Genomic DNA, 15551 nt, shown 5'->3' with positions numbered 1-15551 from the left:
CCGAGCGTGGAGCGCGTCGCCCCCTGCCCCGCCTCTCCCCCGCCAATCCGGCTGGATCCTGTTGCGGCGCCGCTGGCGCTGCTGGGATGGGGGGGGCGGTTTCCCTGCGCAGCGCCTGGCGGTGAGGCACTCAGAGCGCAGCAGCAGCCGGGCGGGAGCCACCGTGCGCTTCGCCATGCCGAAGAGAAAGGTGAAGCGAGGGGGGAACAGCGGAGGCGGGGAACGTTGAGCGTGGGGGGGGGAACGAGGAAAAAAAGGGGGACGAGGGAAGCGGCTGTCGCCGCCCGGCTGAACTCGGCGGCGGGCAGCGCGCCGAAGAAAGCCAGCGCTGGGCACCACCGCTCTCTTCAGCGGCGTCGTCTGGAAGGTTCGGCGGCGCGCGGCGGGCGCTCGGCCGAGGCTGGCGATCCGAAAGCGGCGGCGGAGAGAAGGGGCGGGCCGAGCGGCGCGTCACGTGCTCTCAGCCGGCCCGCCTCTGCGCGCTGCGCATGCGCCGCCTGACGCGTGCCGTTTGTGTTGGTAGGTGGCCGCCAGCGGCGCGGAGGCCGCTGAGGAGGTACCGAAGAGGAGATCGGCGCGGCTGTCCGCCGTGAGTACCGGCCGGCACCGGGCGGGAGGGGGATGGTGTGTCTGTAGCTGAACCGAGCTCTGCTTTTGCTTTTTCTTCAGAAACCTGTGCCTGACAAAGCGGAGCCTAAAGCTAAGGCGTTGGCGGCTAAGGTGAGAGCCTGGGGGGGAGGCTGCGTGGGCGGCTGGGGCTGTCCACCTCATGTTACCGGCGCTCAGTGTCTGAGTGCATTTGGTCACACAGCTTGTTCATCGTGGGAGCTCTGGCTGTGCTGCAGGATGGGTTCCAGATGCTCGTGGAGAGCCTTGCGGAGCATCAGGGTTGAGTTCTGCCGTTGTCTGAGGGGCTCTTTGTAAAGCACTCAGAACTTCGCATAGAAACATGGGTTCTGCTTCACTGGCGTTAGGTGGTGTTGTGCTGGCTGTCATAACTACATGGGCATCAAAGCAACCATACATTGCACTGTATTAATTTGCTGTCTAACAGAAGGGGATAAAATTTCACATCAGTGGCTTTTGAGAGGAAGACGTTGTTTGAATTTCTTAGCCAAGCCATTGAAAAGAATCCGCGTTTCCAGCCATGTGTCAGAGCTTTGTGTCTGTGTGTACATGTGCAGATTAAGTGTGGCTTGGCATCGTATTTCAGGTTTTTGGTGTAGTTCAGTAGCTGAGATGTAAAGCATTTATTTATTTATTTTTAAAGAAATGGGATTTTGTGTATCTGGTGGCATGTCAGTGTATGCAGTGCTTGTGTTCCTGTGTGGTTACAAGCATTTGAGTCATCTTTGTCTCCTTTTTTTTCCTCAAGCATATGGCTTAGGATCATTTCAAAGACAGCAAGATAAGATGCTTTGTAGAGCTTTTGACTTTTTGCTTTAATATTCCTTAGCAGTGCTACACACACCTTTGTTCCAGTGGTTTGAACATGAATGTGCTCTCATTCTTTAAGTTTTAAGCCTAAGAATTTTGGGAAGCTTTCTAATTTTATTTCAGTTCCAATCCTCTTCCCCCCCCCCCCCCCCCCCCAAGTGTCTGCATGGTGCATCTCACTGACTAATATTTTGAGAATACCACAAGGCTACTTGTTGTGAAATTGCTTTTCATCTGGATTTGTAATGCTGACTACTAACTTTTTTTTGTGATTTTTTTTTTCTTTCATCAGGTATATTCTATCTTATCTCAGTGGTAGGGGGGAGGAGGCGGGAGGTTTAAAAATAATAAATATTTTCTAAACATAGGAGAAAAGCATTTCTAATGTTTTGTGGACAGTGACAACATAGCTGACGTTTCAGCATTTTTCACTTGTTTATTTTTCACATTGCACCCTCTACATGTCGTATACCTTACTGCATGTTTGCATACAGTGATGTAAAACACTAAGAACTTCTGCTTAGTAATGGCAGAATTTGACAGAATTGTATTATTGTGAAGATAATAATTTGCATGTGCATTCGTATACAATAGGAAACGTATTTAAATGTGTGTCAAAAAGTTGCTTGTGTAAGGTAGCTCAGTAACCTGATGATGCTTTGTGGTGGAGGTGGTTGGTTTTTGTTTGTTGTTGTTTCTTATTTGTGAACATGAACACTTGGAGTGAAAACAAAGAATGGATAGCATGGTGGTTTCTCATAATAATCAGAAGTGCACATTTCTACAATACATAGAATAAACAAAAATGACTTTTTTTTCTCAGTAAATTTTAGTTCAGAGACAGTAAATTAAGATATACACTGAAAAACAGACATGGAATGCACACTATTTTTAATGAGATCAGATACGTCTTAAGGTAGGCCATTATAGCAGTTGTCTGCTTAGAGGTATAGATTACATTCTTGTCACTTACTCAGGCTGTATCTGCCCAGAAGTGTTGTAGTTTGTCATTTATTGAAAACCTTTGTTAGTATCTGTAAATATCAGTGCTAATTTTTGAGGCATCGTGTTAAAAACTACTTTGACATCAATTAAGATCAGCATAGGTGTTTTGTAAGCATATAGATCAGCTGAAGGGCAGACAGACTTTGTAGTACTTGGTTGCTGTGTGGAATGTCTGGGAAGATAAGGTAAATTTTATAATAAAATAGCTCTGGAGCAAATACTTTTCTCCAACCCACTTAACAACAGAGATGCCAGGTGTGGAAGATGTGACTGAGATATTTGTAAAGGAGTGCTGAAAATGATACCTGCAAATGTTCATTTATTTAGGATAAGTTACGGAAATTCTGACCCGTCAATACCAAAGAAAAAATGAAGCTGAAGTGTTTGGTATTTACAAAGTGGAGTGACTTCATTGATGGATTTTGTAGTTTTTGTTATTTTTTTTAACCTGTCACAAGAGATTAAACCACATATGACAAATTGTTCCAGCTCTCCACTGGAATTAATTACTACTGTTTTTTTTTGTCTCTGATAGGTTTTCCAGATGGGTTTGCACCACTCTAAGCAGTGTTTTTAGTTACTGTACTATAGAGTGTTCCTAGATACTGTGAGCATAACATATTTATGATATGTGTTGTTCAGGGAAGTATGTATGTATTAGCTCATTAATAGTAGCTCTTGGTGTTTGGCAAGCCCATCTTGTTTTTGTTTAAGTACTTTCAAAATTTACATTGTAGGTTATATGAATTTACTTCATTTAATTGTAGGATAAATCTGAGAACAAGAAAGCTCAATCAAAGGGGAAAAAGGGGCCTAAAGGAAAACAGACTGAAGAGACAAACCAAGAGCAGATAAAGGACAACTTGCCTGCAGAAAATGGAGAAACTAAAAGTGAGGAGGTAAAGTTGTATTCTTTGGTCTAAAACAGCTGGATAACTTATTGTAACTGGTTTAGATATACAACTGTTATAAATGCAGATAGTTCTTAAACTAGAATCCGTTTCTGTGCAAAGAAAACTGTAGGTTATCAAAACATTAGTAGATAAACCAGGGAAATTCTGGTTGCACTCAGAAGAGTTGCAGTGATGTGGTAACAGTCCTTGACATGAAAGAAAACGGTGAAAATCTTACCCAAATCCCTATACAGGATAACATCCTTCAGCAAGGAGCTGTTTTGCCTGCTGGTAGAAGGGAGAGGCTCATAGAGGGAGGAGGGGAAAAGAAGTACAAGAACAAGTAATAGTTGTTGAGAAATGGTCCAAATCAGTCTTGGTTGTAATGCTCTGCTAAAATGACTGTATTGCTGAAGTTTCTTTGTACTTTGTGACCATCTAAATAAAAGCATCCTTCACCCTGCTTTTTTTTTTCTGGGAGGTGGGCATCACTTAATTTAGGACAAGATCTGTTGAGAAGGCAGTGCCTCGTTTGTTCAGCTGTTAACAATTGGATAAATACAGCTTTCGTGTAGTAACATGCTTAGAATCACTCTCAAATTACTGCATTATTGACTGCCTTGCTCATTTCACTTAATCAGTTGAATTTGATGATATAATCAGAGGATTTGTTAATCTAAATATGATTGATTTTTCCTGCCCCCTTTTTTTAAATTAAAAAGTAGTGTATTTTTTTTTATGTTGTACAAATGTATCTTCAATTAGGGGAAAAGAGTATTTGACTTTTAGGTAGATAGTGGTTTTCTTGGGTAAGGAAGGTATAGAGTGATGCTTGAGTGGGCAAGACAACTTTGGAGTAACATTTATTTGTAAACTTTGTGCTTTTTGTGTCTAAGTTATGCTATAAATATGAATTCTTTGGTAGGCTTAAATTCACGTGTGGCTCTATCAGTGTATTAGCATTGCACAATTTGGTTTTTCCATTTGTGTACATGGTATTTTGGTAATACCAGAGAAAGCTAAATTGGGCAATATTTTTCATCTGTAGTTTATTTAATATACCAGTTAAAGGAAATGTAAATCTAAGGAATGGATGATGATTTTGGGAACATGTGCTCAGGTTGGTCAAACCAGTCAAAATTGCTGAATTAATATAATACTTCAGTATCTCATGAAAAGGCAGTGAATTCTTATGTTAAAAAGAGCATAATGCCTTGGGGGAAGGGGAGGGGAGGAGTGGGGGGAGGCTACTGTACTTCATACTTCAAAAAGCTTCTCCTAGGTGGCAGTAAGGACAGTTGGCAGGTGTTAGGGTTCCTGGTTGGGTACTACTATAATTAAACAGTATATTCTGCTGGTGGTGCTGTAAACCTTCAGGATAATGAAATTAAATTTTTATATTGAATTCCTCTTTTAAAACTATATTGCAAGAGGAAACAGTTCTTCAGTCCAGATGGAGTCACAGCTGTAATCAGTTAAGTTTGTATGAACCTGTCCTGAAGTTGAGGTACAAGGTATAGAGGCTTGATATAAAAACAGTGTAGTTGTGCTACACTCAGTATTTTTTCCAATATGATGTACATTTAATGCAGTACTGAGTGCCTAAATACTACTTGCCTTAAAATATAGGGAGATTTGAAAATGTGAACAGTGCTGCATTTAAATACATAACGTACACCCATAATGCTTTTTTTAATCACAATATATGCAAAGATGTCAGCTTGTTAGATTATTTTTATTTCAGTAAGGCAGTAATTATCGAAACATTTTTTTTTACTTAAAAAGGTGTTTTAAGTGTATATTGAGTAGTAACTATATCAGCATTCTGGAATCCATACTGCTGCAGCTGAGCTGATAGAAGCCCTCTTGAGAAAACGAGAGTTTAGTAGAGCGTTACCCAAGAGAAATAAGTGCACCGTAGTTCCAATTTATTAAGACTACAACGCATGCTATATAGAAGCAAGTCATGGTTGTTCTGTGTATGAGGTTGACTAATGTGTGCGTTAAAAGTATCATGAACTAAATGTCTGCGTTACTTTGACACTTTGTGCATTGAAGTGTTTGGGTTTTTTTTCCCCTCTTCTTTTTCAGACCCCAGCATCTGATGCAGCGGTAGAGAAAGAAGAGGTGAAGTCTGAATAACATCTGGTACCAAGTGTTTAATTGGTGATCCTTATACTTTTCTTCTTGTATAATTCAGAGGAATATTTTTATCAACTATTTTGTAAATGCAAGTTTTTTAGTAGTTCTAAAAAACACGTTTTTAAAAGGAGAGAATCCCAACTCGATCCATTTTTTTTTACATATTTTGATAAGTGTAAATGATTTTTTTAAGTGGTAAAATCATGTACTGGTTGTCTGTTTTCTACGAAACCGGAAATTAATGGGATGTTACAAAACGGAGAGGCTTTTTGAAGTCTTAACGTGGCTTCTCGTTCCACAGATTGGGAGGAATAGTTTTTCTATCTTATTAAATGAAGCGCAACACAGACATCGGAATTTGTAATATGTTGAGAACATCTTAACATTTTAGTTATTTATCTGTGGTTGTACCATCAGTAGAATTGCTTATCTCGTGAACTGCTCCCTAGTGTTGGATTTCTTGACGAGTAATGTATATCTGTGACAAAGTTATTTTTGGTAGGTGTAGGTTTATTTTCCAACAACTTTGTAACTGCCACGTCAAAGACTGGAAACATTTATCTTTAAGTACTGAATAGGTAAAAGTTTCTGACTGATAGACTGAATGTCAGCTGGTACTTCACATTTAGTTTTAAAGGAGAGCTTGTCTACAAAGTTCAAATAAAAGATATTTGAAATAGGCTTAGAAAAAAATAAAACTATAGTTTTTATATTAAAAAGAAACTATGTGAATAAGAACAGTTGTAAAATTGTAGTGTCTGTGATCACCAAACAAAAGCCAAATAAATCTTGATTAAGAAAGAATGTTTCTAGAGCTCTCGCATTGACTATGACAACTCACAGTATAAGGGGGTGCAGGCATTGAACTTGTGCTTCTGTTGGAAAACAATGAATAAATACCCACTGGCTTTGATTCTTAACTGTATTCTTTATGTTGTTAAAAACCGTGCTACCTACAGGTAGTAATGCAGGGAGTGAGCAGCATGTAGAAAACTGTAGTTGTAGTCTTATCTGGACTTCTAGATCAAGAGCTGGTAGTGTACTGCTGCTTCTGGTGCCTTCAAGAAAAAAAAAAGCACAACTTTATAAGCACCAGATATTTTGGTCTGTTCAGCATTTATGTGCATAAATAACTGCTTTAGGGAAAACGTGCAGAACGATCCTCGAATGTTAACTGTTGTGTTGGAACATTAAATCCTGCTTTAAAAATCAACAAAACTTTGTTGAAGGAAACATGAGCTTAGGCTGTGAACTTCACAAGCAGCCAGCTGAGTTCATGTCATGGAGCCCACAGAAGATAAGGAGTGTAAGAACTTGGCCGAGAGCTCTGAGGGAAGAACAAGAAAACTTACTTTCCTGTGCAGATGAGCTGCTACGTGAGTGTAGCATGCTGTGAGCAGCTGCGCCTGCTATATAGATCTGCAAGTTGACAGAGCGTGGATTCAAATAAAAGTAAAACATAACCATGCTCATTCATGTAGCACAAAACTGGTCTGATTCTCTTTATAAGAAAAAAAATCAATTTTGTTAAGATTTAACAGCCTGTCATGAGAAGGGAGCATACTAAGTATATGTTACTTAAAGTAAAAAATGAGACCTGCTACTTCATCATTTCAGTTCTCCCAGAGTGCACTTGATTCCCCCCCCACGCTTTATTTTGCCATATTGCAGCATGTACACAGCTTTATCTGATCAGTCTGTTTGATGCCAGTCAGATAACTGTCAGCCTTGGCTTGGGAGGAGTCAAGATCAAAAAGCAAGTTTCTTCTTTTTCCTCTCGAATGAGAATTTGTTCATGCTCATATACAACACCTGCAAGTACAGCATCTGCTTCCTCTTCACTTTTGGTGCCATCATCAACTTAATAGTTTCTTCTGAAGACATCAAAGTTTCATGTCTAACTTACTTTCACAAAGAATGCTTTCATATAAGCACTTCCTCAAATGCTTTCATATGATACAGCATTTTACCATTTTTTCTATCTTACATACTTAAAAATGTTTAGGTTTTCCTTAGCTTAGAGGATGTCTTTCAACACTGGCTCGCCATGTGCTTCTGGTCCTGTCCCACCACAGCTGTGTTCTGAGCAGAATGCAGCTGGCTTTGACTTCAAATTCTGTGATATTTTTAAAGCCTTGAACTAAATTTGTCACTTTTTCAATACCTTTCCTCCCCCACTTACCTTATTTGACTGCTTATTTTTGTAGTAGGGTGACACAGCTGCTTATGTGCTCTGTTTGCTTTTTTTTGTGTGTGTCTTTAGCAAATCAGAAACATTAGTTCAATGACTAATAATCTAGTTGGTAAGTATCCCAAAATAACCTCATACCTGTACTGAATGCCTGCTTCTCACACATTTTGAGTCTCTAATGTTGAGACACCGTTGACCTCAACACCTCATCTCTAGCACAGACACTGTTTAGTAATTCCCATGTGATTTACTCTTGGAGACAAAAAGCAATCCCTCATTTTATTCTGCAAGTGAAGGGACTTATGGATAAATCAGCAACACTTTATCTTTCACAGGTCAGAAATGCACACATTGAAAAAAACAAAGGGAGGTGATTGCGTCAGGAGTACAGAAGCCCCAGATTTGTTTTGAGCAGTACAAGCTGGTGTTGGTGCAGTAAAGAATGAAATGTGCTTCTGGAGGAAGTGGAGGTGATTCAACTATGACTTCTCATTCTGCAATAGATAGGAAGGCCTTTCACATCTGTCAGTGCTTGTTTCATCAGAGCTGAATCATGTGAATACTGGCATGAAAGGGTTCTCTTAGCTTTTCCTGTAAAGATAACCACTGGTGGGGCACATTAAGAGAAAGGAAGAAAAAGAGCGAAGCACTGTGTAGTCATCATAAGCGGTTCACTTAAGGAAATCTAATTTCAAGCTCAGCAGTTGTACCCTGTAAAGAGTAAGGTTATGGCAATGAAAGTATAGCTTTTCTCTACAGAGCTTGAAATGACAAGAAGTAAAGGGGGGGAAAGAAGAAATAACCCACAACACTTCAGCTACAAGGGCGATGAGGAAGGGTGTGTATGAGCACCAGATGCCAGTTGTGCAGGTGGAGAACAGGAGTGGAATTTTTATGCGGGTCTCATGGTTTTCTTTTACGACACGAGGTACCTTTGGTTGGGGTGACTGTTAAACTTCAGATTTACATATAGCGTGATTCACATAAGCAGAACCATCCTTTTCAAAACACGTTCCTGTGAGGTTGTCTGATCACACAGATGTGCTTGAAGGGTCTTCTTGAAGGTCTGGAGCACAAGTCTGACGGGGAGCAGCTGAGGGAACTGGGGTTGTTTAGTCTGGAGGAGGCTCAGGTGATCTCGTTTCTCTCTGCAGCCACCTGAGAGCAGTTTGTGGTGAGGTGGGGGTCAGCCTCTTCTCTCATGTAACAGCCATAGGATGAGAGGGAATAGCTTCCAAGTTGCACCAGAGAAGTTCAGATTGGATATTCAGAAAAAAAAATCATTTTCAGCCAGAGCGGTGAGGCAGTGGCACAGGCTGCCCAGGGAGGTGGTGGAGTCACCATCCCTGGAGGTGTTCCAGAGCCGTGTGGATGGGGCACTGAGGGACACGGGCAGTGCTCATGGTGGTTGGACTAGGTGATATTAAGGTCTTCTCCAACCTCTGCGATCCGTGCGCTGGTTGGGAGGGGGCTGATCCACGCCAGTCCATGCGGCAGCACTCCCACGAGTGGCCGAAGGGGCTGTCCGGGAGGCACAGCGCCTGTTTATCACGTTGGGCCTGCGCTGCCGGCACACCTCAACGAAGCGGCCCGGACGGCAGCAACTCTGCCCGTGACACCGCCCGACACACGAGGCGGCCCCGCCCACACTCGTTCCGTCACCGCCCGTCTCCTCGCGTAATCCTTCCGCGCCCGGGATCTCTGTCCTCCGCCGGCCCTCTCCCCGGTGCCCTCTCGCCGCCCCGCCGCCCTCATTGCACGTTGTACCGCGGCTCCGCGCTCCCCCCTCCCTCTCCCCGCCGAGCTTTCCCCGCGGGACTCCCGGATCCGGGGGACTACTTTTTCCCCCCGCCCTCTCGGAACGCGCACGGCGCAGGTGGCGGCGGCGGCGCCGGCGCCGTGGCAGTTGGAACGGCGGCGATGGCGGCGGCGGCGCTGAGGCTGCGCTGAGCGGCGGCGCAGGGGGAGGGGAGAGCAGGAGCGCGAGAGGCGTCCGACGGGGGGCGGCGCGCGCGGACGCGAGAGAGAGAGCGCGAGAGAGAGAGAGAGAGCGCGGGGGGGCGCGGGGGAGGGGCGCGCTGACAGGGCTATGCCGGGCCGGGCCCTGCCCGCCTCAGACGCCGCCGAGCCCTGAGCGCGGCAGCCGCCATGGCCGAGTCCTCGGCCTCCTTCGGCTCCGGCGCGTCGCCGCCGCTCATTGAGTCAGGTAACGGCGGCGGGCCGCGGGCCGCTGCTCCCTGCCGCCATCTTCTCGAGGGCGGCGATGGATTACAGCCGCCCCCGGGCCCCCGCCTCGCTCACTCCCGTCTGTCTCCCTCCGTTTCTCCCGCAGAGCTCTACTTCCTCATCGCCCGCTTTCTCAGCACCGGGCCGTGCCGCGGGACGCTGCGGGTGAGTGCGTGGGGTGGGGGCGGGCGGGAGGGAGGGAGCCCGGGGCTGTGCGCGCCAACGGCCGCGCTGACCGCGCTGTGTGTCCCCGCAGGTGCTGGTGCAGGAGCTGGAGCAGCACCAGGTGCGTGAGCCGCCCCTACAGCCCCGCCTGAGCGCTGGGGGGTGCCCGGACCTCCCCTCAGCGCGCCTTGTGCTGGTAGAATCCTTCCTTTTCCCCTTCAATTTTTTTGTTTTTTTTTTCTTTTTCTCGATTTAGTTGCTTCCTAAAAGGTTGGATTGGGAAGGCAATGAGCATTATAGAAGTTACGAAGAACTGGTGAGACTTTCTCTTTTTAAAAACTTTTGGTTCGGACGGTAACGTTGGCGCCGGGCACGTTCCCTGTAAATCAGTCCCGGCTCTTCGTCTCCCCAATTTCGCTCCGTTGGGGTTCGCTCCGTGGGGGTTCCCTCGGCGGTCCGTACCCCGGCCGTGCCGTACGTTGGGATATTGTTTACATAGCAGAGGTGGAGCCCGGCGCGGTGCGGCGGTGCACGCCGCCGCCTGCGTGCGGGCAGCAGCCAACCAGCAGCCGGCTTTCATTGCGGAGTTCCGCCAGCGAGCTTGTTAGGCGCGTTGTGATTGGGTGGTAATTATTTTCTGGTCGGCTTCCTTCGTCGCTCCCCTGCAACGGATTAGGAAATGAAATCGCCGCTCCGAAATCGGCGGTTGTGGTTCTTGTGAGTGCTCTCTGTGGCTACGCGCTATTCTAAACGGCAGAAAGACAGCTGTGACCACCCCGCGGCACGTACTCGATTAAAGCAATCTGCCGCTGCTGTATTGACACCCCCTAAAATTGGGGCACGCGGGGTTAACGGGCAGCTCCCTTACCTGTGAGTTTGTGTATGCTGTGGTTGTACCCCCTCGTACCTCCTGTGTCACATCTGAACGTCTCATGGTGGTATCTGTGTAGAGAGGGAATGACCCTTTATAAAAAAACGCTTCCTTAATTTAAGTGCTGCTTCACATGGTAAACTGTGTTCCATTTCTTTCAGTTGTCAATGTGATTGGGAGAGCAAACGAGGTCTTAAATGAATTATTTAAGTCACCAGAAGGCCAGGTCTTGCTAAACAGGAATGCTGTCAAGCTCTGACTTGAATTTAGCACATGTGAAAGTAGCACTGAGTTTAAAAGGTCTTCATTTGTTTTCATTATTATTTTTCTTTGAGCTCAGTTCTTCTGGTAAAAAGTGATGGTGCTTGGAGAAGGACGGACTCCTCTTACCTCAGCACAGGTTTCTGTGTGCCTATCAGGTTGTCAGATGAATTCTTCAACGTGTGCCACCTCTCTTTCTTTTCCTATCCAATTTAAAAGAAGTGCCTGTACAGGGCAGTAGTATTTCAGAATACTCAGAGTCTGTCTTCTGATTTTGAGGGGCTTTGGGAACTTCTCGTTCAGCTGGTCTCACTGAATCTGCAGTGATGCAAACAAATAGCAGTTGTGGTGCAGTTGTTTCTATCCATCATTGAATTGGAGAAACAGTTTAACTGTTCCTTTCAAAAGATGAGTGAAGCTACTTTTAAAAAGGTGCTTGCTTTGGTCAGTGTGCTTCCATCAGTGGCTGCATTTAGAATGTAAGCTTCCTGATGGTGGTGTGCAAGCAGAATGGTTTATAAGACCTGGCGTTGGTTATGCTGAATTTTCTGCCCTGAATACCTTGTCTGGTACTACTCAGTGCCAGATGAAGAGGCAGAATTAAGAAGGAAAGGGTGAAAAAGTGCTGCCTTGTAATCTTTGTACTACCAAGTAATTTCTCATAATCAAACTTAAGCGTCTTTGGAGCTGATGTGCTGAAATACTTTTGTGTAGGAATGTTATCTGTTTTACTGATACTTCCAGCTGCTCTGCTTCTACCAGGAGCACAGCCTGTACCCCAAAAACTTTGTACGTTACTTGGATTTTTATTATTAGAACGTGCTAGGTTATTGCTTAAACCATATTGTTCTCATTACTTAGTTTACGTTTGGACAACTTTGTTTAATAGCTCTTACATGGCAGAGTGCAGTAATTTCATTCCCGCTCTTCTGGTGATGAGATCAGCAGCACTGAGACTTCTCTCACTGAAGTTCAGTCACTGGGCTGAGGGAACGGCATCATAAGCATGAGCTAGTTCTGCCTGAGCTTTGAGTGCTGTGGGCAGGAGGCCGCATACCTCTGTTGTTGTGGGCCTGCTTGCTTTTCTTGGGTGTGTTGGCTGGAAGTGGCCTCACTGCTGAAGCAGCAGTACAACTTTTGGGTCCGACTGGTTCTTTTGTGGCCGGATCAGAAGGTGAAGTTGGCACGGGCCCATTTATACCTGCTGATTCACACCTTCCCGGAGTGTAAATTTATGATACCAATGGTTTGTTTTACTCAAGTCCTTGTAAACTTAGTTTCTGTGCTATGTGATTAACTTCATTGTTAGATTAGGGTTTTTTTTTCCACTCATCTCCTAGGGAAGAAGAAAGCCCCAAACCATAGAACCGCACAGTTATTCTTGACTGAGACATCTAAGTGGTTGTGGAGGTGTGCATATTTTAGAATATTAGACGTAGATGGCACGGGGTCTTCCTGAATGGACAAGTGATTGTTTTGATCCCCTTAGTGTAAGGAGTTAAGGGTGTCTGGTGTTGTGTAGTAGATGTTGTTCAAAGAACCTATTTGTACATTAGATGGCAGTCACCTAACAAGTGATGTGCAACTGAAGTCATAGTTGCATAAATTCATAGGGTTGATTACAGCAAAAGTTTCCCATGAACTTGTGTTCTGAAGACCTGCTTTTTATCAATAAAAATAATTGGGTGTGCTAGATGGAGACACCCATTGTAGGGTACTGCACAAACAGATACCATAGATGTGAGTACTGTGGGCTTTCTGTGGTTAAAATAGTGATGTGCACTGGGCAATTTTACTTACACTTATTTTTTACTACAGTTCTGCCATTCTTGGAGAGCCCTTGTGAATTCACTAGGTGACAGCTCTACAGGATTGGTTTTTTTGCTGTGTAATTTGAATTCACTCATATTAGACCAAATATTTCTATAAATGTTCACACTTTTAGATTCATCTTTTCAGGATGTGCCATTTATGTGTTTAAAACTGTAATATTCTGTCAGGTGCTATCCAACAAGCATGTGGCTCCAGACCATTTATTACAAATTTGCAAGCGTATTGGCCCAATACTGGATAAGGAGATACCACCCAGCATTTCGAGAGTGAATTCCTTACTTGGTGCGGGAAGGCAATCCTTGTTACGTACGGCAAAAGGTATGGTTTGTTTGTTATTTGAAATGGATGTGATAGGTTTTCCTAAGTATCTGCTTAATGCTTCTGGAATATTTTGAAGGCAGTGGGCTTTCACCAAGTGTACCGTGTTTAATGAACCAAGGCAATGTCATTCATAATACAAAAGCTGTGTATTAACAGCATAGCAGTGTGCTGATTGTTGGAGAAGCGTTAAGCTGCATCTCAAGAATCACAGAGTAGCTCAGATTGGAAAAGACCTTGAAGATCACCAAGTCCAACCGCAACCTAACCATACTACCGTAACTCTAACAACCCTCTGCTAAATCATGTCCCTGAGCACCACATCCAAACAGTTTTTAAACACATTCAGGAATGGTGACTCAACCACCTCCCTGGGCAGCCTATTCCAGAGCTTAGCAACCTTTCCTGTAATGAAGATTTTCCTGATATCCAACCTAAACTTCCCCGGTGCAACTTAAGGCCATTTCCCCTCGTCCTGTCACCTGTCACCAGTGAGAATAGACCAACCCCGCTCCTGCTGTAAGCACCTTTCAGATATTGGAAGAGAGCAATAAGGGCTCCCCCTCAGCCTCCTTTACCCCCAGACTAAACAGCCCCAGTTCCTTCAATCACTGTTATTCTGAGTGCCGAGGCTGCTGAATGTTGCCTGTTTTCAGTGTTACTGCAATAAAATGAACCGTCAGGAGACGAGTACTACTTCTTCAACATCCACAACATTCTGAATAGTATATTGATCGGCCCATGTGGTTTTCGATTGTGGTAGCTGTTGTGCTGCATTCACTGCAAACCTGAGACAGTAACACCATTTATTTTGACAGTTTTCTTGGTTAATGCAAACAGCATCAAAATTATTACATTGTACATTTGTAGAAAGAAAGTCATTTTCTGTTATTTAAAGTAGATGGTTGGCAGTACAAGAGCGCATGGATTATTTGATTTTCACAAAATAGGTTTTGGCTTTAAACTTTCCTCTTTGAACGTTTCAGGAGGGAGGTGTTCCTGCATTTGTGCAGTTTTGTTGGGTAATTAGATACTGTGGTGTAGGACTGATGCATTGGATGCATTTGCTTTTCAGTTATCTGTCCTAACTTTAAAGGGTGAGCTGTGAATAATTCAGTGACTGTTTTGTACTTCAAATTGGGATTGCAATTATTTTAGCATGAGTGTGTCAAATTGACTTTATGTGAGAAACGGAAAAGTTACCAAATTGTAAAGTTGGAAGGGAGCTCTTGTCCAATAATTTGACATAAATAAACATTGTTTTTATTTTTATATATATTTTTAAATCTTAAACACTTTATTCTGAAAGTGAGTATGAGAATTCCAGGTGAGAATTTAGTTTTGTGTTCTATGAACTGCGGGGGCATCACCTGTCACTATTTAGGAGTAGTATCAAAGCTTGGCTTTGGGTTTTCTTGGTTTTGTGTTGGTTTTTTTTTTTACTCTTTTTTTTTTCTCCTCACTGTTACTATAGAAAAAGTTATTTTATCTCCTCTTTTATTCTGTGCTGTTCATGATAGGTTTGGGGACTTTTGGTCTTACAATTTTTGTAGTTATTCCACTATGCATGACACCATTGACTGTTATGTCATTACTGTGCTTTGAAACTGCTGCTGGCTTTGTATTTTTAACCTATGTGTATGACAAACTTCCACTTGATTTCTCAAGATTGCAGGAACACTGTTTGGAAGGGCTCTGCATTTGCTGCTCTTCACAGAGGAAGACCTCCTGAATTTCCTGTCAACTATGGCACGCCACCAAATCTCGGTATGCTTTTACTGAAGTTCATCACTATTGATACGAGTGTGTGATGTGCATCTTACACTGGTCTCGCTATGACTGAAAATTGTGCCTCAGAACTGGATCTGGAGGCTTATCTGGACAACTTCATATGACTACAGTGGAGTAATTTATATATGGGTACAAAGGCCTGCCCACAGCACTAGTGAGATAGTAGCCTCTAGATGAGATCTTCTTTTACAAAGCCGGTATATTAAGTAGGTAAATCTACAGATTAGCATTTACCAGTAATTTGCTTTTGCATAGAAAGACTCTTGTATGATGTAATGCATAGAAAGCCATGGGAAAATAAAGGTAACATCTAGCTCTCTATATTTGGAGACAGAAGTTCAGATTTGAGCAAGTTTCAAGTGCTGCCTTGCTTATTATACACACAAAAAAAAATGCAGCTTCAGAAAAAGGCATCTGA

The 15551-nt window shown here is 43.7% G+C and overlaps 3 protein-coding genes across 7 annotated transcripts in view; all 3 read left to right on the top strand.

Moving 5' to 3' along the window:
- Positions 1 to 83: 83 nt before the first annotated feature.
- On the top strand, positions 84 to 6397 carry HMGN1 (high mobility group nucleosome binding domain 1). Of its 2 annotated transcripts, NM_205106.3 has the most exons (5): positions 84 to 190; positions 524 to 589; positions 670 to 720; positions 3210 to 3341; positions 5427 to 6397. In NM_205106.3, the coding sequence occupies exons 1-5, from the start codon at positions 176 to 178 to the stop codon at positions 5475 to 5477; spliced, it is 315 nt and encodes a 104-aa protein (NP_990437.2). In that variant the 5' UTR covers positions 84 to 175; the 3' UTR covers positions 5478 to 6397. The 2 variants fall into 2 exon arrangements, with proteins under 2 accessions (NP_990437.2, XP_040512922.1); XM_040656988.2 differs by lacking the exon at positions 670 to 720.
- Positions 6398 to 6421: 24 nt separating this feature from the next.
- On the top strand, positions 6422 to 9639 carry LOC124417521 (translation initiation factor IF-2-like). The gene has a single exon (XM_046905772.1). It carries the CDS (start codon positions 9070 to 9072, stop codon positions 9616 to 9618), a length of 549 nt encoding a protein of 182 aa, XP_046761728.1. The 5' UTR covers positions 6422 to 9069; the 3' UTR covers positions 9619 to 9639.
- A 144-nt stretch (positions 9640 to 9783) lies between these two features.
- Positions 9784 to 15551, top strand: part of BRWD1 (bromodomain and WD repeat domain containing 1) — a 51521-nt gene continuing 45753 nt past the window's right edge. For all 4 annotated transcript variants that reach the window (XM_040698537.2, XM_040698533.2, XM_040698527.2 and 1 more), the window contains exons 1-6: positions 9784 to 9874; positions 10001 to 10059; positions 10151 to 10180; positions 10316 to 10375; positions 13192 to 13342; positions 15011 to 15109. In XM_040698537.2, the coding sequence (XP_040554471.1) occupies positions 9817 to 9874; positions 10001 to 10059; positions 10151 to 10180; positions 10316 to 10375; positions 13192 to 13342; positions 15011 to 15109 (457 nt within the window). In that variant the 5' untranslated portion in view covers positions 9784 to 9816. The remainder of the gene's footprint in view (positions 9875 to 10000; positions 10060 to 10150; positions 10181 to 10315; positions 10376 to 13191; positions 13343 to 15010; positions 15110 to 15551) is intronic.

This window comes from Gallus gallus, chromosome 1, assembly GCF_016699485.2.
Source record: "Gallus gallus isolate bGalGal1 chromosome 1, bGalGal1.mat.broiler.GRCg7b, whole genome shotgun sequence".
Classification (NCBI taxonomy): Eukaryota; Metazoa; Chordata; class Aves; order Galliformes; family Phasianidae; genus Gallus; species Gallus gallus.
Note: the sequence above shows the minus strand (reverse complement) of the source record. Positions and strands in the feature narration are given on the sequence as shown.